The sequence below is a fragment of the Diospyros lotus genome, chromosome 11 (genome assembly GCF_014633365.1).
Source record: "Diospyros lotus cultivar Yz01 chromosome 11, ASM1463336v1, whole genome shotgun sequence".
NCBI lineage: Eukaryota > Viridiplantae > Streptophyta > Magnoliopsida > Ericales > Ebenaceae > Diospyros > Diospyros lotus.
Genome location: NC_068348.1, coordinates 28,355,792 through 28,379,373, shown reverse-complemented (window position 1 = coordinate 28,379,373; position 23,582 = coordinate 28,355,792). Strand labels below are relative to the sequence as shown.

At 35.3% G+C, this 23,582-nt stretch overlaps 3 protein-coding genes across 5 annotated transcripts; 1 reads left to right on the top strand and 2 right to left on the bottom strand.

Annotated features, from left to right (window-relative positions):
- Positions 1–657: 657 nt before the first annotated feature.
- On the top strand, positions 658–7,808 carry LOC127813020 (cytochrome P450 711A1). Of its 2 annotated transcripts, none has more exons than XM_052353693.1 (5): positions 658–1,008; positions 6,068–6,220; positions 6,333–7,122; positions 7,222–7,317; positions 7,398–7,808. In XM_052353693.1, exons 1-5 carry the CDS (start codon positions 761–763, stop codon positions 7,725–7,727), a joined length of 1,617 nt encoding a protein of 538 aa, XP_052209653.1. In that variant the 5' UTR covers positions 658–760; the 3' UTR covers positions 7,728–7,808. The 2 variants fall into 2 exon arrangements, with proteins under 2 accessions (XP_052209653.1, XP_052209652.1); XM_052353692.1 differs by lacking the exon at positions 658–1,008 and adding an exon at positions 5,138–5,764.
- Positions 6,065–11,030, bottom strand: LOC127813022 (protein IQ-DOMAIN 6). The gene is made up of 5 exons (XM_052353697.1): positions 10,527–11,030; positions 10,004–10,243; positions 9,063–9,290; positions 8,865–8,978; positions 6,065–8,708 (listed from the first exon to the last, which is right to left on the bottom strand). Exons 1-5 carry the CDS (start codon positions 10,590–10,592, stop codon positions 8,067–8,069), a joined length of 1,290 nt encoding a protein of 429 aa, XP_052209657.1. The 5' UTR covers positions 10,593–11,030; the 3' UTR covers positions 6,065–8,066.
- A 3,638-nt stretch (positions 11,031–14,668) lies between these two features.
- On the bottom strand, positions 14,669–18,252 carry LOC127813021 (IQ domain-containing protein IQM1). Of its 2 annotated transcripts, none has more exons than XM_052353694.1 (9): positions 18,101–18,252; positions 17,190–17,692; positions 16,980–17,094; positions 16,825–16,890; positions 16,322–16,410; positions 16,140–16,227; positions 15,707–15,937; positions 15,509–15,610; positions 14,669–15,359 (listed from the first exon to the last, which is right to left on the bottom strand). In XM_052353694.1, the coding sequence occupies exons 2-9, from the start codon at positions 17,639–17,641 to the stop codon at positions 14,901–14,903; spliced, it is 1,602 nt and encodes a 533-aa protein (XP_052209654.1). In that variant the 5' UTR covers positions 17,642–17,692; positions 18,101–18,252; the 3' UTR covers positions 14,669–14,900. The 2 variants fall into 2 exon arrangements, with proteins under 2 accessions (XP_052209654.1, XP_052209656.1); XM_052353696.1 differs by having other exon boundaries at positions 17,190–17,689; positions 18,101–18,251.
- Positions 18,253–23,582: the final 5,330 nt, after the last annotated feature.

Here is a 23,582-nt window from a genome sequence, read left to right as displayed (position 1 = left end):
TTCTAAAATCAAACCGCCCCCTTTATTCTCCAATTATATATCTCTTTCAAGCTTCTTTGGAATATATATATATATATATAGACCTTTACATTTGTGTGGTCTTGCTGTGAAATTCCAATCACACGCACACAGACATATATATATATATATATATAGTATCTCAAAATATGCATGTTTGTTTCCTTTATTAATTATTGGTGAAGTCATAAAAAAAATATATCTTTTTGTACATATATAAATTGGACATGGGTTTTATTATTTTATTTACTGAAAAGTAAAAATATCACAATATTTTTCGTTAAATATATATATGCAACTTAAACTAATTCATGTTGTTTCTTTCTAGCTAGTGGTCAGTTATGAAGAAACTTGGAAGAGATGGCCTAAAGGAGTTGTCCTCTTCCAAACCCTAAAACTCCAAAGTGGGTTGACAATATATATGTGAGATTAGATGTCACCGCAGAAAGATAATATAACATAAAATAGTCTATTTTCTGCTCAGTTTTCACCCACCCAAAAACTAAATTATCCGTGTAAATAAAACTAAAAAAAAAAAATAGAGAAAAAGGGCCCCCCACCATTTCTTAATGCTCATTCCTCAGAATAAAACACAGAGACAAGCAATCCACATGAAGAGAGATGCCTTGTTTTTATTCCCAAACCGTCCTTTATATTCCAACCCTTGTCCAGTACGTCTTGTTCATCTTCTCCAAATTAATTAAGCCCCCCCCCCCCCCGTCTCTCTCTTTCTCTCTCTAAAATGGATGCTGTTGTCAGAGAAACAGTTGAAAGGGCAATGGAGACGATGTCCATGGCGCCTTCTTTGATCTTCACCATCCTGGCTGTGATGGCTGGCGGAGCTTTGGTGTATTTTTATGGGCCATATTGGAAGGTGAGAAAGGTGCCTGGCCCTCCAGCTGTTCCTTTGCTAGGGCACCTGCCCTTGATGGCCAAGTATGGCCCAGATGTTTTCTCCGTCCTTGCCAAGCGTTATGGCCCTGTTTTCAGGTTCCAACTTTCCTCCATTTTCTCTCTTACTTTCTCGCTTCCCTTACTTTTTCTCGGGAAAGTTGAACTCGCTACTCCCAATCGGCAGGTGTTTCTGGGTGTGGGTTATAAACATGAATAATTTCTGGGTGTGGGTGTGGCTTAAACTGTATTAATTAGCTATACAGTGAATAACTGAAATATTAAACTTTTATCTGATTTTAGGTTGATTTATAATTTTTTTAACAGTTTCATCCACCTTATTAAATAATCTTAATAATAGACTATTAAGACCAAATTAAAATTTTGACCTCATAAATCATGGTCTATTATTGAAAGCATTTAATTAATATGTTGGATCTGCTTATTAAAAAAAATAAAAGTTAATCTAAATTTGAAAACACCATTAAAATAGTTCATTAATTTTTTTGGCTAATTTATCATTTGAAATATTGTCTTTTGTATATCTTTTTCTATTTTAAGAAATGAATAAGTAATATAACAAGCTATAGCTTGTATGTCTATATAATAATATAATTAATCCTGCTTCCTGGGATTCTTCCATTAATTTCTTCTTCGTCATCTATTTTCTTTTTCTCTTTATTAACTACACAAAATTAAATTAATAATCTAATATATATTAATAAAAGAAAAAAAATTAAATTGGTCATTTTATTCTGAAGGGTACACTTTGGTGGACGTGGGCTAGGAGCTAGCACCTATTCATCTAGGGTTCCGATATTCATGCCGCCAGAAGTGGCTTTCTTACACAGTGGACGGGAGTGGTATTTGATGGGTTGGTTTGAATTTAATAAAATATGAGTTAATTTGGATTTAATAAATTTTTTGACATAATTTAAATGTGTAATTTTAAATTTATTATCAATCTAATTATATAAAGATGAATCAATCTAACATAACTAAAATCTATGTCTAAAGACGTTTGAATTTAATAAATATCCTTCGTAAAGTGTATTTATTTTACTTTATTTTTTGATATATATATTTATAAGTAATACCCAAGGCAATAGTGAAATAATAATAAATGTAACAACCAAAAAAATCATCAAAAGAATATAAGAACCAATATTTGATTCTTTACATTTGTTATTATTAAATAACACTTTGTGAAGGGGCAGGATTTTATCATTTTGCCCAAAATAATTAGAGCAAAGTTAACTTATTTGGACATTTATATAAGTTTGTTGGGTTCTAATTCGAGTGAGTTTGTAGACACGAGAGTTGGAACTAAGTTTAGTGAGTGTCAAAATAATATTTTTGATTAAACAATCTAGTCAAATTAATTAAGAAGAGGGAGAAGAAACAAAACAAGGGAACGATTAAAAAGAGAAGGATTTCAACAGCAGCAAACGATCATTAGTTACTATAACAAATGCTTGTGGTGCCATAAATTTGAAGACTCAATACATAAAATAAGGAATACGGATTGGTGAGGTCAGTAGATTTATCAATTTAGAGAGGTGGAATCATGTGTCATTTCACTCCCCCTCAGCCGGAGATATAATATAGATTGCCCTACCACTCATGGGCCAATCCATCTTTCTCATTTTCAGCCACGCATAGGTCGTTTTCAACTTCCAAAATACACACCAATTATTCACCACCATTAATGGCTGCCTTAGGTTTTGTCATATACTATTCCATTATTTAATTATAAGCTTGTCCCCAACATCAAAATAAATGTGTCATCAATGATCATGTTGATGATAGATGTGGAATTACAGCCAAGATTGGCCTGCAAGTTAGTACAAGAGAGATGTTCGGTATTAGTCTTAGAAAGAGTTTTCAGCACCATATTAGCGAAGAGAGCAAGTGTTGTATAGCAATAGCTAAGAATAAAAAAAAGAGCTAGATATATTATCTTGAGGGTATCATTATTTTATATATAGATCCTTAACCAAATGTGTCAATCTGGGGATGTGACCTATCTTTCGTTTGTCTTCCATGTTAATATATACTTTGTCAAGTTGATGATAAATTAAGATGCATCTCATCCACACCACATGTATTAGAGAAAAATGCTTATTAAAATAATTCATAATTATAAAAATACCATATTATAATACATAAAAAATTTATGAAGAGGCTGGTTTCGATTGGTGAACCATGGGACTAGCACAGTGGCTCCATTATAATATTATATGAAGTGCGTGAGTTGGCTTCACTGTGCAATGCCTAGGGGAGGAGAAGGAGAAGAACAAAGTGCAAAAATGGCACGCAAAAATGGCACAGCGTTAATGGGTTGTAGTTGATTAATTATTCAAAGTGTGTTCGTCATCAGTGGGAAGAGATATCAATTAGCAATGATTACTTGTTAGTGAGAAAATTATTCCAATTTTTTTTTTATGAGAACACTAAATTAAGTAGTATAAAACAAATAATAGAGATTAATAAGTGGTGTTGTTCAAATACAATAATAGAATTTTAGATGTTAGAAATTGGTTTCGAGTTGTTAAGATACTACAAAAAAGAAGGCAATAAGAGGGTGTAAGGTATTTTTTGCGAAAACTCTAATGCTTAAATTAGATTCGCCAAAAATAGAAGACCAGAAAAAATTACAGAACATTTGTAGTGATATTTGTTTGTGCCATATCTCGGTATATCTCAAGATTAACTGTTCTAACTCTCAAGAAAAAAACTTTGGCAATAGCAATTTACATTAATATTAGGGGTATGCCTCATGGGAGACTACTTGAGATAGTCTCTCGAGACCTCCATTGGGGGTATCCTAGGAACCCTTTGATCAATGAGGTCTCTTGACTCCTTTTGCTCGATAGATTTGTTCTTCTTTTACTTTAAATTTGTTTTTTATGGGCTTTGTGATTGGGTTTATGTTTGTGTACAGTTGTTGTTGTCTCAAGACTTCATAATCAGTCAAAAGAATAGTCGTAGGTGTAGTCCTAGAGGCCCTAAGAACCCCTTCAATAGAGTCTCTCATGACCTATAAGGATTAGGGGAACCATCAACATCGTGACCTTCCTCACATTGCCTATTTTTGGTTGCTTGATATCTTGTGCGAACCATTGTGTTTGATTTTTTAGACGAATTCCTATAGACGATGTCAATTATTATTATTCGACCACAATAATAGAATTTTAGATGTTGGGAAATCATCTTTAAGCCGTCAAGGTGTTACAAAAAAGAATGCAATTAGAAGGTATTGGGCATTCCCAACGCAAACCATTCGATACTTAAGTCAAATTCGCTATAAGTAGAAGACTAGAGATTGCATAGCATTAGTAGTGGTATTTGTCTCATACTTGTGGAGAAGGCGTCACCTTCTATTTATATAAGTGATGGTGATGGTTGACAAGTGACAAAGTTTTCGTCTATATTAGGATTGGCTATTCCAACTTTCAGAAGAAGAAGATTCTAGAGATAACGATTTGCATTAATATCAAGAGATTGACTCACAAGAGACTATTCGAGAAAGTTTCTTGAAACCTCTTTCAATTTGCCAAGGGGGTTTCTTGGGAATCCTTTGACAGATAGGGTCTCTTGGGTCATTTTCTCGACAAATTTGTTTTTTTTTTTTTTTACTCCAAATTTGTTTTATGTGAGTTTCATGATTAGCCTACTATTAGTATACGTATTCATTCGATGTATTATTCAGCTCTAAACTTTTTCTCTTAGGGTCTCTATCTGGTTTCCCACTAAATCTTTTTAATTAGGATTTGGTCCATATACACATTAAGAAAGAAGATTATCCATAAAATTATGAGAAAATAGTTAAAATAGAAATGTATAACCAACCATTTTATGAAATTCCTTTCAAGAAAAGCTTTATAAAGCACTTATAAGATTGGCCTTTTATTCTATAGCACAAAATATTAGATAATAAAGTATTAATTTGTGTAAAAACAAGTGTATTAATAGAGAAGAAAGAGTTGCAAGCCATATAAAAAAACATCAAATTAGAAATATAATTTTTTGTTATAAAATCTAAGTGACTCTTAATTTAAAATAATGTGTGAAATACTATTAAAATAATTTAATCATATGAGAAAAAAAAGAAATATTAAATCCCCTTATGAGAAAAATTTATAGAATATAACAAATCTTCCACTCCAAAAATGAAATAAGAGGAATAAAATTTTGATTTGAGATTTAAGATTTGATATATGAGTTATAAAAGATTTATAAATTAATTTATTTTATAATAAAATTAAAATTTAATATATTATTATTAACTGTACATAAACATAACATTGTTAAAATAAGAGAACATATTACGTGATAAATTGGGTCACCCACTCAACTCATTTCATTCTTCAAATCCTCTTAATTTCTCACTAGCTGGGCTTTATTTTCTTAACTTAAATAAGTATCAACGCATTAAAGAGTGGACCCACCATTTTTGCTGTCCCATCTTTGAATCCCTCACAATCACAGCCACACTGGCCAATTGCCCAACAAAATCATAATTGAACCATATTATGAAACCAACAGGGCCCATTGGGAACGCCGCTTATATATCTCCACTCTTCCATCCCTATCTCGACTCCTGCTCCCTGGAAGACATGGATTTGATGAATGAAACCCTAAAAGAGTTGAAGAAGATGGGGCTGGTTCCAGCTGCATGGCTTGTTGCGGCTTTAGTGGCTGCAGTTTTAGGGTACTTCTATGCACCCTACTGGAGGGTTAGAGGGCTGCCTGGCCCTTTGGCCCTGCCCTTGGTAGGGAACCTGCCCTTGCTTGCTAAGCATGGTCCTGGCTTGTTCTCAGTCCTTGCCAAACAATATGGTCCTATTTTCAGGTTAGATTTTCTTGATCACTGTCACGACTCAAGCTTACAGTAATAGGCACCTTTGTTAAGATTTTTGAGTAAGAATCCATGACGTTATACTTACTTTATGATTCTTAATCATACACTAGCTAGTCTCCCTAGTATATAACTGATTACTTTTTTCTAAGCTTTATTAGATACGATAAGCTGCAAAAACAGCTTTTTACAAAGTAGAAAATGTGGCGGGCTTTTAGTTTAGGTAATACAAGAAGCAATCCACCGCTCTTACTCTCTGACGAGCTTCCAAATTGTATTATCTTTTGCGTGGAGCAGATTTCATATGGGTAGGCAACCACTGGTAATTGTGGCAGATCCAGAGCTTTGCAGGGAAGTTGGGATCAAGAAATTCAAAGATATTCCCAACAGAAGTATTCCCTCTCCCATCTCAGCCTCCCCTCTTCATCAAAAGGGCCTCTTCTTCACCAGGTATTGCTGCAAAAACAGGTCAAATATTGTTTGTCGGGTGCATGAATTTTAATTTGCCAATCATAAGCGCACCCAAACCGACGGAGGTTGATGAAGAAGGAATTGGTTGCAGGGATTCGAGATGGTCTACCATGAGAAACACAATATTATCAGTCTACCAGCCATCGCACCTGGCCAAGCTGATACCAACGATGCAATCCTACATTACATCTGCAACTCAAGATCTGCCTTCTAACAAAGAAGACGACATTGTTTTCTCCGATCTCTCCCTCAAATTAGCCACTGATGTGATCGGGCAGGCCGCCTTCGGCGTCGACTTTGGCCTCTCGAAGTCAAAATCATCAATAACCGACTCTCTGAACAATTCAAGTCATCGAGGTGATAGCAATGAGGAAGAGCAGGATTTCATCAACCAACACATTTACTCCACAACAAATCTTAAGATGGACCTTTCGGGCTCATTTTCGATCATATTGGGCCTGCTTGTCCCGATCCTTCAAGAACCATTCAGGCAGATACTCAAAAGAATCCCGGGCACGATGGACTGGAAGGTTGACAGAACTAACCGGAATTTGAGCAGCCGGCTGGAAGACATAGTTGCGAAGAGAATGAACGACAAGGATCTCGGCTCAAAGGACTTCTTGTCACTTATACTGAGAGCAAGAGAGACAGAAGCAGCCTCAAGAAACGTTTTCACCCCAGACTACATCAGTGCCGTTACTTACGAGCATCTGCTTGCTGGATCGGCTACAACTTCCTTCACTCTGTCCTCGATTGTTTACCTAGTTTCAGGGCATCCAGAAGTCGAGAAGAAGCTGCTCGAAGAGATTGATGGGTTCGGTCCACACGATCAGCAGCCGACTGCCACTGATCTCCAGCTAAAATTTCCCTATCTAGACCAGGCAAGTCTGCCATCACTCAATCTGATACAAGGCTCAAAGAATTAGCCAAAGAAACATTCTTTTGTACTTGCTGAGATCACTCTGATTGCTCGGTTGCAGGTGGTGAAGGAGGCGATGAGGTTTTACACGGTTTCCCCATTAGTAGCAAGAGAGACATCAAAGGAAGTAGAGATAGGAGGCTACCATTTGCCAAAGGTATTGCATGCTGGGAAGTTTTCATTTTGATGAAATCTGTGCAGCCATCTGATGTCTTGAATTCCTTCATGAATGAACAGGGCACCTGGGTTTGGTTGGCGCTTGGAGTTCTAGCAAAAGATCCCAAGAATTTCCCAGAACCAGACAAGTTCAAGCCAGAGAGATTTGATCCAAATTGTGAAGAAGAAAAACAGAGACACCCCTACGCAAATATACCCTTTGGAATTGGGCCTCGAGCCTGCATTGGCCAGAAGTTCTCCCTGCAAGAGCTAAAGCTCTCGCTGATTCACCTGTATCGTAAGTATGTTTTCCGGCATTCCCCCAACATGGAAAAGCCATTGAAACTCGACTACGGCATAGTTCTTAACTTCAAGCATGGCGTCAAGCTTAGAGCCATCAAAAGAGCGTAAAAATCGCTCAGTCTGGCTGAATATCTCTGTTACGTATGTTAATCCTTTCTAGATAATGAAGTTCGAAAGTTTTTATAGTTCCATCATGTTTTGAATGCACTCGGTAGCTGTAAACTCTTCTTCAAACATTAAGAATCTCATCCAAACAGATCTATGAACATCAGATACTAATGGAAAAAAGGAAATGGTGATTCAATAGCCAAACTTACTACTTTACAATATGAAATGACCATCTTAGTTTTTGGTACTGATTAGCTCTCATAGCACAGCCGCTATGAAGTAATACATCCTGAAATTGAGAAGTTACAACAAGCAGTTGAAATTGGTAACACCCAAGGATCATAGAAGCAACAGCCCTTTTTCCCCCAGTTTCATCTGCTTGGACATGTCGACTGAGTAATCAGAACAGGCATTGCTTTTCAAGTCCCCATTGGAGAATGCGGTTGACTTGTTAAGAAACTGAAACTCATCCATGGACTGCCTTTGAATTCGGGTAGACAAATTTCTCTGCTTAGCCTTGGTTGATTGTGTCAGGTTCATATAGCTCGGCCTGCTGAAATTGCTCTCCTCTGTCCGCTCGGAAGCCATGATGGTATTTCCAGAAACAGGAGTCGATGTGCAGATTGAAGAGGAAGCAGAGCTCTCACCATATCGAAATTCCGAACTCGGGCTTGAAGAAGAGCGAGTAACTTGCCCTACCAAGGGCGGTTTCGCTGAAATCTTGGTGGTAACATTGTTCCTTCTGACTTTCACTGAGCATGTTTCAGAAGATTTTGAACTATCAAAACAAATTTTTGAAGGTGGAGTTGCCTCTGAGGGATCGGTGAGGACTTTTTCCATCAATCTGTTTTCCCATGGCTTCGCCGCCATCCACCTTTCCAACCAACTCCAACCCCAGCTATTCTTATCAATCAATTGACTTTTGAAAGAAGACATTGACAGATTGGTTCTTGAATCTGAATTCTGGCTTGACCTCCATTGCTGTGAAAATGGAGAATTTAAGTCACTTTACGGTAGCAAAGACAAAAGAAGAGTTCAACTTATGGGACACTAATTTTTTGCAACACCAATGGGGTGCCGAGTGGTGAAATGGGTACTTCACCACTTCGGTACCCTAACAAGGTTCTGAATTTATACCTTTTGAGCAAGAGAGTATGCAAGTGCTCTTTCTCTCTTGAAGGCCCCCTCTTGCCTCATTTGCAGCTTAGCTTTAACCTCTTGCAGTGTCCCTCTACTATCACACCACCCTTCCTGCAAATGTAGAAGAAAGCAAGGGAAATTCACGGAAACTTGAACTGAATTTTATCCCAAAAAAGGTAAAGCATATCTTTGTACCTCAGCCTCTTTCAAGAGATCAGCCTGGGTGCGACGTTCGTCTAGCATCTGCTGCACAGCCTGCCCTTCTATTGACATGCGAACTCGACGAGCTCTAACTCGAGCCTGGACTCGAACAAGAGCCTGCATGCATCGCAGAGTCACAGCCGCCTGCTTCCTGACCTGCCGACCTCTAACCAAGGCTTGGAGCCTCACCACTCCTTTCAATGCCCTTAAGGCTCTCCTTGCCTTCATTTATCACATGGAAACCATTGATTACATACAGCATAACTAGATTGAACATGATTGAGTTGAGAACAGGTTCATCTGAAAATTTCAAGGCTCAACTGGAAATTTCGTGCATTGCTAATTATTCAACTAGTTAAGACACAAAATCAATTTTCTTTTCTTATAAGCCAAAGTGGGAAAAGCCAATAAATTCATTTTTATCATGAACAGATTATGTTCGTTACATCCAGAGACCAGCGAGTTTCAAGGTTTTAATCATTCTACTGATTTATAATTTGCAATTATTACATAGATCAACACTCTACAGATCCAGTAAACCTTTGGTGCCATAGATCTCCTTGCTAAACAGAAAAAAAAACCTGGGATTTTTAGCTTTGATGTTACTCATCATCCTTCGCTGCAAAATTTAAGACGGTGAATTGTACTAGTTCTTTTCTTTTTCCTTTTAATGAAAACCCATAATCAATACTCTTTAGATATTGCATCGGGTATTCTCATTGGGACACAGAATCTCGATGAGAAATTTATTCTTTTCATAAGTTAAAAATGGTCAGTTCTTAGTTTCTAAGACACGCGCAAAAGAAAAAAAAAAAAAAGGAACGAGAAAGAAAATAATCTGGATGAGAAAATAGTCGGTTCCTTCTTATTTTTTGTTTCACATTTTCTCAGAAACCAAACAGATGAAATGACGGAAAGGAGGAAAACCCATGTACCAGGAAGCCGCGGAAAGCAGTTTGGATGCGAATTGCAGCCCATTCTTGCCTCACAGCCCTGAAATCTTTAGGCGGAGCTCGGAGCACTGTGGCTACCGCCGCAATAAAAGCATCATTATTGACTGATGAAGAATCAGATCCCTCCGATGCAGCCCCACCTCTATAATTCCCTCTCAAACCCTTCCACAGATCCCCAGATGAGCTCCTCCATAACTTCCATTTCTTGCTCTTTCCACCACCCTGAAATAGGAAGAAGATTACATGAAGGAAGGGAAAACATTAGAGAACTTGTTCAACTTCGAATCCAAAACCCAAATTTTTCAATTTTTCGAATTTGTATTGATTGAAAAACTTCTAAAAATGAGCCTTCCAATTTTTATTTTTTTTTACTAGTTTGGAGATTCAAAAAACATTGTTCTCCATAAAAGTTTTCTCAAAGATTTAGAGATAGATAACTGAAGAACATTTTCCACAACAGAACAGAAATATCACGGCTTAAGAAGAAGAACAGAAATAGGCTTACTTGGTAATCTTTCTCTGGCTTCTTGAGACCTATCAAAGCCTTTACCCATTTTCCTGATCCACCCATTAATGTAACAGCTTCAGATCGTCCGCAAAACCTCTTCTTTTAGTGGCTTCAAGAGCTGGAAAAAGAGGCTATTTTACAGATAGAGAAATGTTGCTAGAAGAAGCTGAAACTGTAGAGAGAGAGAGAGAGAGAGAGAGAGAGAGAGAGAATTTTGGGTAATGGGAGGATTATCTGGAATGGGCCGTTCGGTATTTGAAATTCAAACAATAACGGGAAGAAAGATCCTATTCCCGCTTTGAAGCTCTGGTGGCCTGGGCAGAGCGTGAGAAAATGCACCTCGAGTTGGGAGATATTACGAAACAACACCTTTCAACGGCCCAATGGCTAATGGCTTCGGCCAGAGACCCACAGCTGTGGAAAGGCGCAACCTTTTTTTGTCATTTCATGAAAAGGCTCGAAAACGGACCCCAAAAGCAATTCGACAGAAAATCTGTAAAGTGAGTGCAGCGTGGAATCGCTGTTTAATTTGCATCAATATCAGATCAGATCAGATCCCGCCCCTTCATTTCTTTTCTGACCATTTTATCCTCACATCAACTTCAAAATTTACTAAAAAAATTAAAAATTCATATCGCATCCAATTAATTTAATTCAATTCAAATCATTAGTTATCATTTAATAATTTTAGAAGTCATTTAAAGTGATTTTATTTGAATTTTATATTCATATAAACTGTCAAATCAACTATATACCTTAATTAGAATTATTTTCTTATAATTTAAATTTTATGTTTATAAAAATAAAAAAAATGTCATTGTTATTCTTTTTTGTTAGTTGGTGGTAATTTTTTTTACTTAAAACTCCACTCAAATCACCCAAATTCAAATATAAGGTATTTTAGTTATAATTTGAAAAATAAGTAGACTGTCAATAATAGTTTAATTTAAAAAATATTTTTTTAATTATCCAAATCAACCATTATACAACACTACTAAGATAACGTTTGTTAAAATAAGTAAGATAAATTTATATTAAGATAAAATTAAAATACTTTTCGAACCAAATATATAAAATGGTTAAGATGATAAATTTAGGAAATATTTTAATATTTTTATTAAATTATTTATTAAATTTTTTTAAAATACATTGAGAGACATATAGATTATTTTTTCTTTTCTATAAAGTATAAGATAAATTTATCTAAATAATTTTAGATAAAAAGTCATATGACTTCTTTTTCAATTATTGTCAAATAAATTTAATAAATATAATAAAAATACTTTTGTTTTGTTTGTAAAGCTTTTTATATCTCATCTTTTTTGAACACATATCTTGATTAACAAACAATAATTGTATTAGTTTGAATTTTATTATTAATGATTGAGTTTGAAATTTTAAATCCGAAACCAATCAAATACAAAAGTAAAATTGAATTAATCAAACCAGTGAATTTGGAAGTTGATTATAATGATGTGATTTTTCTATATTAAACTTTTTTTTAACGTTAATTAAAAAATAATAAGAAGCACAGGTAAAATAAAAAGGAATAGAAAACTTATTAATAAAGAATGAGACTTTGGTATTGTTTATATAATCCACAATATTATAAACACATGCCACCCTTAAATTTATTATGCTATTATATATCATAATTTTATAATAAGAAAGGTCTAACATCCAATATTAAAATCTACAAAGCCTGTTTTAATATAAATTATAAAAAATATAGCAAAGTGTGCTTAAAATAAATTTATAAAAAAAGCATATTAAATCAAAAACCCAAAATTGGTAATTTAACTTAGGCTTGTTTGTTTGTTGGAAGGTATTTTTCCTTAGGAAAACAATTTTTTGAAAAATGTAATATTTATTATTTTTGTTCGACTATAATATGATAATGAAAGGAATAATAAATATATAATTTTAATAATTCAAAACTATAATAATATCATATATTATCTAATATAGAGAATAGAGAGAGCAAGGGAGAAAGTGTCGAACGAAAGGCCAAACAACAACATGACTTAAGCAGAGATGAATAAAAACAAAGACAAAGACGAAAACTCTAAAAGAGATCATGGAGGACGATGATCCAAGAGGAGTCGAATGACAAAGGCCATGATGTAGGAAAAGCTGATGGGCACTATTTGAAAAAAAATTCATAAATACGAAAAAACTCGTAAATACTTTTTGAAAAAAATGTCTTTTGACAAACAAATGGAGCCTTAGACCCAATTCAATGTTGAGTGGTTCTAAAATAATAAAATCAAAACTAAATCAACTCAATCGTAAATTTGAGGAGCGTCGTGACGAGAGGGCAAATGTTTGAAATGGGAAGTGACGTTGGTGCAATTGTAAAGAACCACAGGGGTGTCAACATAATTTAATTCCTCAATCAAAGTCACTGTTCATTGGAAATGAGGATTACTTTCAATAATTACCGACAAGGGATTTAACTTTACGGAGTTGTTGGCGTTGACACCGAGGTTGAAGAGCTGTCATCGACTCACCCTGACCCTGTTTCGTCTTATTGAAGAACCGCCCCTCCTCTTTTTGAAATTCTCTCGTGGGCCTCGAATACCTTAAGTCGTTGTCTCGTTGCCCCCTTCTTCAGGTATGTATTTGGCATTATTTGCTTCAATAGCTCATATTTCAAATTCAAATAAGGATTTTTGTTTTGCTGGTTGAAACAAATTAAATTAAATGAAGATTTGGTCGATTGTCAATATCATTTGGCAGTGGGGAAGAATGAATTTTTAATCAAAATAACAGAATGTTATTCAAAATTACCAACGCTGACAAATGGGGAAGAATGAAATTGATGAAAATTTCAGAAGTGCAGAGAAGCTTAAAAATTGGGAAGAATGAATAGATTTTGAAACCCGAAGCTCGTGCTTAGTCAAAGTTGTCACCTCTCTTGGCAAAGACTGACAGTCAATGGCTTTGATAGAATGCTCTGCCTTAAAAAGGGGGGAAACTTTGGTGTTTATCCATGTGTGGATGCCCCTTGTTAATGGATACTGCCTGGAATCAAATACTATTAAGATTTGAAAGATACTTGTCAACATGTAATGAATGAAATTCTTATATTATTCACATTAAACAACATAACATTTACTTGATATGAATAAAATTAAAGGGGCATGGGTCCAGGGCCGAGCATGGCCCCTCCTCCCCTTGCATACTCGAGGCTGGGATAACATTTCTCCAATATTCAATAATGTATTATTTATATCTACGACTATATTGTATTTTCCTATATCCTTGTGTCAAATGACAGATTCTTTTATTTTACTTTCCTTTCTTCCAAACAGTACGAGGAGAAGTTTCTATGCTGGGTTCAAGCTTTTTGGGTCATTTTGGATATAGAATGATACACAAATTTTTGTTTTCTAAAAAAGGTGTCACAGAGAAAAAATTTTAAAACCAATCTACCAAATACTTTTTTTTTATAACCACTAAACGTTAAAAGCACTTTGTTTCAACCTTATAAAACTCAATCTCATTTTGATTAAGATTAGGGATAAGATGGAAAATCCAATCACTTGGAGTAGTTGCCTACCATTTTGCCTCCAGACATGGATTTTTTGGAAGAGCACATCTTCACAATCAAGATTATAAAGAGAGGATGTAACCGAGTTATAGAAGATGTGTATTTTTAGATCGTTCAAAATTTGATTTATCCAACAAATATTGTAAAGGGGTTTGTAATGTTCTCTTCAAAAGGTTTATCCCATCATCATGAAATTGCTTGTATAAATTTGTTAAAAACGAATTATGTTAAATTTTCGCCCTAGTATAAAAGAATTTTCCCTGTTAATCTTTTCTAGATGTCTGTTGGTGATTCAATCCTAACATATACCCATGTACCTTTTCCCATTAAACTGTAGAGAAAGTGTGCTTTGTCTGGATAGATTTCATCATTTACTACTACTGTTTGGTTGACCAGAAAAAAGGAGTCAAGTTCTCCTCAAAGATCATCATCCAGAGTGTCCTCAAATTTCATTTCCTCCTTTTGGGTGAAAAGCAAAATGCAATTGACAAGTCTCATTGTTCATGCGTTCCACAGAACACAACTTTCCAATAAAAACAGCATGCATAAAGCAGCAAAGACAAAGACTCGAATTAAGAGACCAGAATTGAGAAAAAATTTCAACAATTTTATTCTAAAACAGTATATTTACAACTTGGGAAGTGCAGTTACATGTAAACTAGGGAGCAACGAAGCAAGCGGCGCAAAATTGAAGACAAGCTTGCAGTTAGAAGAAGAACCAACCAATTATAGTAAACGAATGAACGAATGAATTGCAAAGAAGATGACTAGTATTGAGGGCACAAGATGTGCCCATATGCTGCAGCTTGAAAAGGAGTCTAATTTCCGGCTGAAGCAGGAACCCTTGGGCTTGGAAGTCCCATGTATGCCAGCCTAGGCGACACCCGGATCTTCGGGCTAGGGCGGGGCGAAGGGATTGGAATCGAGCTCTTGGACCGGGCCGGGGTAAACCTGGGAGATAGATTCATTTTCTCGAGGGCCAGGGATCTTAAATCAATGGGGTAGTCACTTACACAACCAATGCGGGGACCAAGGCCTGTTGTCCACTTGCACGACAGTGGCCTGTTCAAGTCAAACCGGGGTGTTCTTGCATTGGTGGTTATGCCGGTTTCTGGATCAGAGGTCTTAATGGACGTATTATCGGTTGGTCCATTGCCATTGGCAGCATTTACATCTGTTGGTATCGTAGTTTCGGATCGGGCCTCTACTTCCTCTGGCTTAGCATCATCCTCAGTGCTACGTTTGAATGAGACATGGTCATCATCTGCTGCACATCTCTGCGGAGAAATGGATAAACCATCAGCCATTCTAGTTTAATGGGGCAGCATATGCCTATTCACATACGATCTGGACATCTATTTCGGGCGTCTATGCCTCCAAATAACACGATTTTACGTGCAGAAAGAAAGGCAGAGGGATTTATTACCTTAACATTGGTCAAATCAACTTGGTGCTCCTCGAGGAAGCTGAGGAACTCCTTGAAATTGTCTTCAGTTGGAAGATAGTGACCACTATATGGCCATATAGCCTGAATTGACAAGAAAGAACAAGTTCAATCAGCTCAAATTGTGACAACTATGAGCATCCATTCATGCAGTTACATGTCAATCATGTTAATATTCACCTCGAGGATCCCATCATGGCAAATCAATCTACCGGCAGCAGTTGTAGCTCCTCCAGAGAGAAAACTCGAGTGCTGGAAAACACCTTTCTTTTTCTGTCCCACATACAAAGCCCTTGATGTGCTTAGGACAAAGATCCACTTAGAATGCTCATCTGTACTCAATACAATTCCGGATTGCTTGTATGCTAGCTTTCCACTCACCACGATCACTTCATATGTTTCCCGTTCCATCTGTAAAAGGCAATTAAGACGATGTTATATCCACGTATCTTGCTGCATAGATATGCCAGTTAGTTTCATGCATAATGTGTGTCCATGTGCATACAACTATAACGGCAACAGCATATTAAGCCTGCCTTCATCCATTATGTGGGGAGTGAAAGTGCAAGGGGTTTGGTTCAATATTACACGTAATTAGAGGGACGAAACTTACAGGTCCAAGATATTGAATGCATTGACGATGTAAAATAACTCTAGAACAACTCTCAAGATTTAATTCTCTACCATCGCCAACATCCAACCTGCATTTCCAGAAAAGAAGAACAAATTACTATGAAGTCTACAAGAAGAGCAAGGCATGACTTGTATACAACTGTAAAATAAGGGTATTCTTACCAATAGAAGAAAGGTTGGGAGCTCTTGCTATCTGACCATACATCATAATAGAAATGCAAATTGTGTCCGTACCTATGACGTGGATCAATCTGGAAAAGAATGACAGAAAGAATCGTTAAAACAATAAAGGTTGCTGTAAAACTCCCAAACCCCACTTATTGAAGCCATTGTGTGACTCAATCAACAATAGACATCTAAAAGTTGCCCAGTTTTTAATTGGAAAGAAAAGACAAATTGAAGAACCTCTCACTCTGTTCATTCAACAAGAGTTGCATATTAAAAAATATGCTAGACTTCTTGAAATGTTGAAAATATGAATTAGTGTAGTGTAGGTGATAAGCCACCTCAAGCTTGACACAGACACAATTGACAGACGAGGAATGAAACCCTTGTCAAACACAGCCCATCAAGGAAATAAAATGAAAAAATAAGGGAAACAATGATAGATATTATTATGATACACAATTAGGTAAGTTAATTCCATGAGAAGTATATGGACTTACAGCTTCAAGCCAATGTTGAAGAGCTAGTTTCTGAGCCTTTTCATCCTTAGACAAGCCCTTCCCAACCTGCAAAAACAAAAGAACTTAAGTTTCTCGAGCTAAACTTCTCCAGGCAACATTGTGAGAAGTAGAAGTAGTGATGTATAATAATGAACCTTGGCAGCCCTAGTCCTTGCACGAGCCCACCGTGATGCTGCAGTTTCTGGTTTTGTGATGCTGAAAAACGATACTGAGCTCCGTTTTAGAGCAGCAAAATCTAAGGCCTTCCACCTACAATAATTTCATATTAAGAGAAGAAAGAAAATAAAAAAATACTGCGAAAAGAACATAAACAGGAAAGTAGAGATGATAGTGAAGAGGCAAACCAGAGTTCTTCAACCACAACAGCACAATCCGCAAGGTTTCTTCTGGTACGATAACTCTTGTACACTTTCTGAACCTTGGTTGCAGCAGCATCAAGCTCGGTTTTCGGTCTTGGAGAAAAAAATATCTCTGGCTCAGCAAGAGCAATTTTTGGCTTTATCTTCTTGACAGAATCAGAATCGTTGTCTTCTAAAGACATAGACTCCAAATTTTCTTTCTCAAGAACTAAATTAATGAGTGGAAAAGTGGTTTTAAGCCTTGATTTTTCAGATTGAATCCTTTGATTTAATCCCTCAGATTTGTTTATGGTTTCTGAATCTTCCAATTCCCCACCGTTTGCTCCAAAGCTTATCGATCTCGCCAATACAGTTTCCATGGCGTCTGCCAAACTGAAGAATTTGTATTCTAGGATTTCATTCCATGCAGATAAGAGCAAGGAAAGAGAGAGGCCCATTGATTTGGAAGGGCTAACAGAGTAAAAGGTGTTTGAGCTGAATTTAACCTGCTAAACAAATATAAAGAGAGGATTTTAGTAGAATTCCAAACATGTTGCATTCACCAGAATCATGGGTTCATCTTTAAAACAAGAAAAAGGCCATCATGCCAAAAGAAAGAACACCCAACAGAAGAATATTCCTTCCATACAATAGAGCGCAAAGACACTGAACACCCAAGAAAAAAAAAAAAAGGTTGGGGGAAACTGAAAATGAGAATATGGGTAATCATTCCGAGGGCAATACAGCTAAGCAGCAAATCGACATCTCAACAGAAGAACAAAAGAAACTCTTAATTATTCTAGACCCAGAAACCAACCATTATTAGATAAGAAGCAGAAGCCATGAAATCTCCATCAAGAACAAAGCAGTAGAAAAACGAATTAAATAGGAAGCCAAAAACCCAGGTGAAATCTTACAGTGATTTATCAATCAAATGATGAAAATCAATGTTCCTCGGCTTAAAATTCAAAACCAAGCCCTTGAAAGTCTCTCTCCCCCACTCTCTCTCAAGCAAGTTCCAATTGAACATTCCAACAACTGCATGGGCGAGCATTTATATAGAGGTGGGGGGGAGTGGTGGCCTTTTGAAGAATCAAAGAAGGTGACCGTCAAAGAGGGCTTGTTTGGCTAAGTTTTTTTTTTTTTAACTTTTAAGCTACTCAATTTTTAAGTTATATAATTTTTAAATTAATAATATGTTTGAATAAATGTCTTTTTAAATTATTAGTTAATAATTATGTATTTATTTTTGAAATACTTGATAAGTTATTAGAACTTAACAAAAAGACGAAAATAGACATGTTAAATAATATAAATAAAAAAATATTAATTTTTAATAAAATTAAATTATAAATTAATGTCTAATGATAAAATTGTATTAAAATTATATATAAGTATTAAAAAAATCCTAATACAATATATTATATATATATATTACACACACATATATATATACACCCACAGAAATGCAATCGTGAGCAATGGAAGCGACAGATGATGAGCGATAAAAGTTAGAGGCAACAGACAACAACTAACGAAAAAGAAAGAAACGAACTCGAGCGATAAAGACTAGAGGCAGCAGCTAACGGGGATGGTGGAGCTGGAGACTGCGGCCGATGAGGATAGGGACGACGACGAACAACAATGGGGAGGAGATGGAAAAATAGTGAGGGCGACAGTGATGACTGATGGTGGGGGTCGAATAAGCTAGGGCAACTCTCAGCAAGAGAAAAAGGTTGAAGAAGAATGATATGGTTAAAAATTAAAAAAAAAATGATAAAGAATAAAATGATAAAATAATTAATCAACGCAGCTTATTTGGTAAGCACCATTTTGTAAAACTCTCCCTTACTAACTTTTGTAGAAACAAAAGTTGGTGTAAGAATGTTTAAGCTACATAATTTAAATGTGGGTGATAAGTAAAATATTTTAATTAAATAAGTTAAGTAACTTAAAAGGTTATATATTAGCTTATAAGCGGTCAAACCGCCCACCAGACAGGCTGAAATGTAAAAAAGGAAAAATGGTTGCAAGGGGGATTCAGAGAAGCTTAACAGAAGCTTTGAAGAAGCATCCATTTCAGCCTCCAATCCATATGTATTTCTTTAGCCATTTATTTATTGCCATGGGCCACAAAACTTTACATTGTCCCCCTTCTTTCTCTCTCTCTCTCTCTCTATCTACCATTTAGAGTTGGACTGGATTTGAATATTCAACTCGACAAGTTTTCCATTTCCAAGCAGAAATTTTTCATTTGACTTCTTGCATCTATTAGAAGTTAAAATTACTTCTCTCCCTTTCTCTCTGCAATGAATAATGATTTTTCTTTTCCCTAGTTGATGGCATGAATTTTTATTTTTTTTTTGGAAAAAGCAAAGAATGGTCATGCCTATATAAATCGACTATTTTTTGTGAACTGATTAAATTGATAAATCAATTTTAATTTTTATCAAAAATGTATAAAATGGTGTTTGATTTTTAAAATTTATTTTCTTTAGTAAAAAGTAAATTAGCCTTTATAAAAAAATTTAAAAAAAGAATCCAAAAAGATAAAAGGTCACACTCCCTATCTCCTTGCCAAAGTGATCTCCATTCTCCAGCATTCCATCCAGCCAAATTAAACTCACACCATTATGTTTAATTTCCTTAACCTTATTTTAGTTAGCTTTCAAATAAATTAAATACTAATGAACTAATTTATTGTATTTTATATATAAATTTTTAAATCCATAATTCAGTTAATAAACCATCATCATATAAATTGTACTTAAAATTTTGAAAATTAAATTACATGCTGTTGATCACGTTAAATAAATCTTTATTTTACATTTTTTTAATTTTTTTTACCTCATGTACATATCATATAAAACAAAAAATAAATACGATGGAGAAATGTCATTTTTAAAAGAAATAATAAACAAAAAAATAAGAAAAATGCATAAGTAAAAAAAATATAAGATCTTTGTAAATATAATTTTTAATATAAAAATAAATATAAATTTCATAATATATTCAAACAAATTTTATGTTGGAGACAAAAAAAAATTTATTTCACAATTCGTGAATTAATATTTTTTTAATATTATAAAATGATCATAAAAAATTTTAAAATTATAAAAATAGTTTAAAAATATTTTTTGTTTGTTCAAAAAAATACATTTTTAAAATATTAAAACTGTGTGCCAGGAAGTTTCCCTGCGTGGTAGAGTGTGTGTATATATGTATATATATATTAAAAATGTGACTCAAGTGGGGCAAGTAAAATTTAATTAATAGAACACATGAAGATAATTATGAAAAAAAAGAAAAAGAAAAAGTCAAAGTCGTGACTCAGACCAAATTGCACGATGATCTAGTCTAGTACAAATAATTATAATATAGATGTGGGTACACAAGTCACGAGTAAAATTTATTTAATAGTACACATGCACATGCACATGCACATAATTATTGAAAAATGAAAGGTCATATATGGAAAAAATAAAAAAAGACTAAAAGTCAAAGTCGTGACTCAGACCGACTATTATTCCTTTTTTGCCAGCTGTATATTTAAAAAAGTTGTATTTCCACGTAGGAAAATGAAAATCCAGCGGAGTCGTTGCGTCGTGGTTGGTATATCTCTTTCGTATTAATTAATTAATAATATTAAAGTTGCCAAATTTAATAGCAGTAAATGATTCACACGTGTCCTCACCAACCAGTGGATTTACACACGCGTGGAATTATTCCACAAATATGTTTTTGACTTCTAAATCTTCATTTTTGACTTCCATCCTTATTATTTTGTAATCTCTCTCTCTCTCCCCCCCCCCCCCCCCCCCCCCCTTTCTACGCATAAGTCTTTACGTTGGAAATAATTCTCGTGTTGTCTGATGTTGTGCTGGCATTTTAAAAAAATTGTACGTAAAAATGATAGTTAGTTTCGTATCTTTGACGTATTATTTGTCAAAATATGTGTTTTAAAAATATTTTACACACAAAATCCTAAAAAAAAATTGATAACATTTTTGTGTCCATAAGTGTTCGGATGTTGAGAGAAGATAGGATTCGACACAACACTTATCAATTTTCTATAAATTTGGGAGTTTTAATTTTTTGAGATAAACTCGAACTATTAACTTAATTTTTGATAATAGACGAATGGATGTAAAAAAACAAAATAATGCACAAGAGACTATTAAATAGTTATATACCTAAGAGGATTGAGGGTTTTTATAACTCTCACAATGATGGTCCAAACATTATATATTTTCGCTAGGGTCCTTACTTAGAAACGTGATCCCGAGCCATGACCAAGACATGATACCAAGACGTTAAGCTATGTTGGTAGAACCATATTTCTTAAACATAAGATTTCGTCACGTGATAAGAATAAATATTTTTCAAGTGAGTGTTATATTAAATTATTAAAATTATATCATGTGTCAATTCCCCACTAACTCATATGTCATCTCTAAATTATGCCACATAATATTTCGAGATTGATCTATAAACTACTTAATTACCTCTATCAAACATAATCATTGTTCGGAGTTTAGTTTTAACCTCAAAATAAAAAATAACTCACCAAAACTTCCTCTAAAGTAAATTGAACGTTTGCATTTTGATGTAAGATACTTACTATTTATTAACGAAAAATATTAAAAGTCATGATTGATGATGGTGTTATTATTGATGAGAGGTCTTCTTATTAGAGAATATTAAGCACATCATGTCATTATTTTTTTACTTAATATATCTTTTAATTAGAATGTGTGGTTGCTAAAATACAACAATTAGAATTTCTAGTAGTGAGATGCACGTGGATGCCGTTGGCCTCGGGACTCGATCGATGATTTGACTGCAAAACTAAGGGGGGCTTCCGAAGGGTTCATTCCGAAGGGACGCTTCCGAAGGGTCAATGTGGGCTTCTGAAGGTCGCTTCCGAAGGTCTAGGTGAGCTTCCGAAGAATGGCAACCGAATTGAGCTTCCGAAGGCATGACAGAGCTTCCGAAGGAAAAGAGAGGCTTCCGAAGCCCACTGCCGAATTGGGCTTCAGAAGGGTTGATGAGGCTTTCGAAGCACCAGGGGCTTCCGAAGCCTGCTGCTGACTTAGGCTTCAGTAGCGTGATGGGTCTTCCGAAGGAACAGGATTGCTTCCGAAGGTCTGTACGGGACAAACAAAGGTTAGAAGGCTCGCGGGATTTTCCTCCCGCGAAGGCCCTCGACGCTCAAGTCAGTAACGGAATGGAAAAGAAGACTAAATTTCGGAAGGAAAGTGGGAGAGAAATACCAATATCTGGATCCTTGTTTGAGGGTTGAACTTGGCTTTTTATAGAGATCGAGTAGGGAGCATATGTGGCCCTTCCGAATGATTCCTTCTGAAGAGCTCCTTCCGAAGGAACCTTCTCTAGCCGCTTTCGAATGGGGCTTTCGAAGCTCCTTCCGAAGCTCTTTCACCAGCAGCTTCCGAAGCTCTCTCCTCAGCAGTTTTCGAAACTCTTCCTCAGCGGTTTTCGAAGGTGGCTTTCCCACCGTGCTTGAACTTTTTTATTTTTCCATTTTTTGGGCACCACGGAATAAGACATATGATTGATGATATTGTTATGACTCTTAATTATATCTAAACGTATAACATTACTCTAAAAATCAAAATTAAAATAATTAATCACACTCCATTGATTATAGTAATGTGATAAAACAACATTAGGGTATGACATGATCAACAAGTTTTGGAGTAGGAAAAATAATTTTGAAATTAACTGAGAGGGAGGGGCAGACAGATGGATGGATGAAATAAATGGGCAGGGAGCATGAATCTGAATCTGAATATCAATAATCGCGGGCATGGTGAGCTGTTGATTGCCATTTGTTATTATTGTTTGACAGATTCGCTGCGTACGAGAGCCTGCAAGTTGCTGGCGCAGTGTCCTGTTTTCTTTCCATTCCATTATCAACAGAACATCAACTATCCGTACAACGAGTCATCGGTATCTATCGCGACTTTGCTGCGCACCCTCCCCCCTACAATGACTTCTCATATTGTATATTTATTTATTACGGGTGGGTCGCGTCCCAACTAGAGAAGAGAATTATCTAATAATTTGAGAACTCAAGGGTCCTAAATTTGCAACTTATTATTCTCCGTTTATAACTAGAGGTGGCAATGGTAACTCAAATCATGAAAAATCAAATCGAAATTCAATTGGTTAACGTGGTTAAAAATTATTTGATTGGGTAATGATTTGATTTGAGAAAAAATCGAATACTGTTTCAATAAGTATGGTTTAGTTATGGATTTTACTACATTCAAATCAAAATTCGAATCAAAATCGAATTGAATGTGCGGGTAACGAATCAACCTGAACTGAATATATATATATAATATTTATTTATTTAATATATATTGATTAATACAT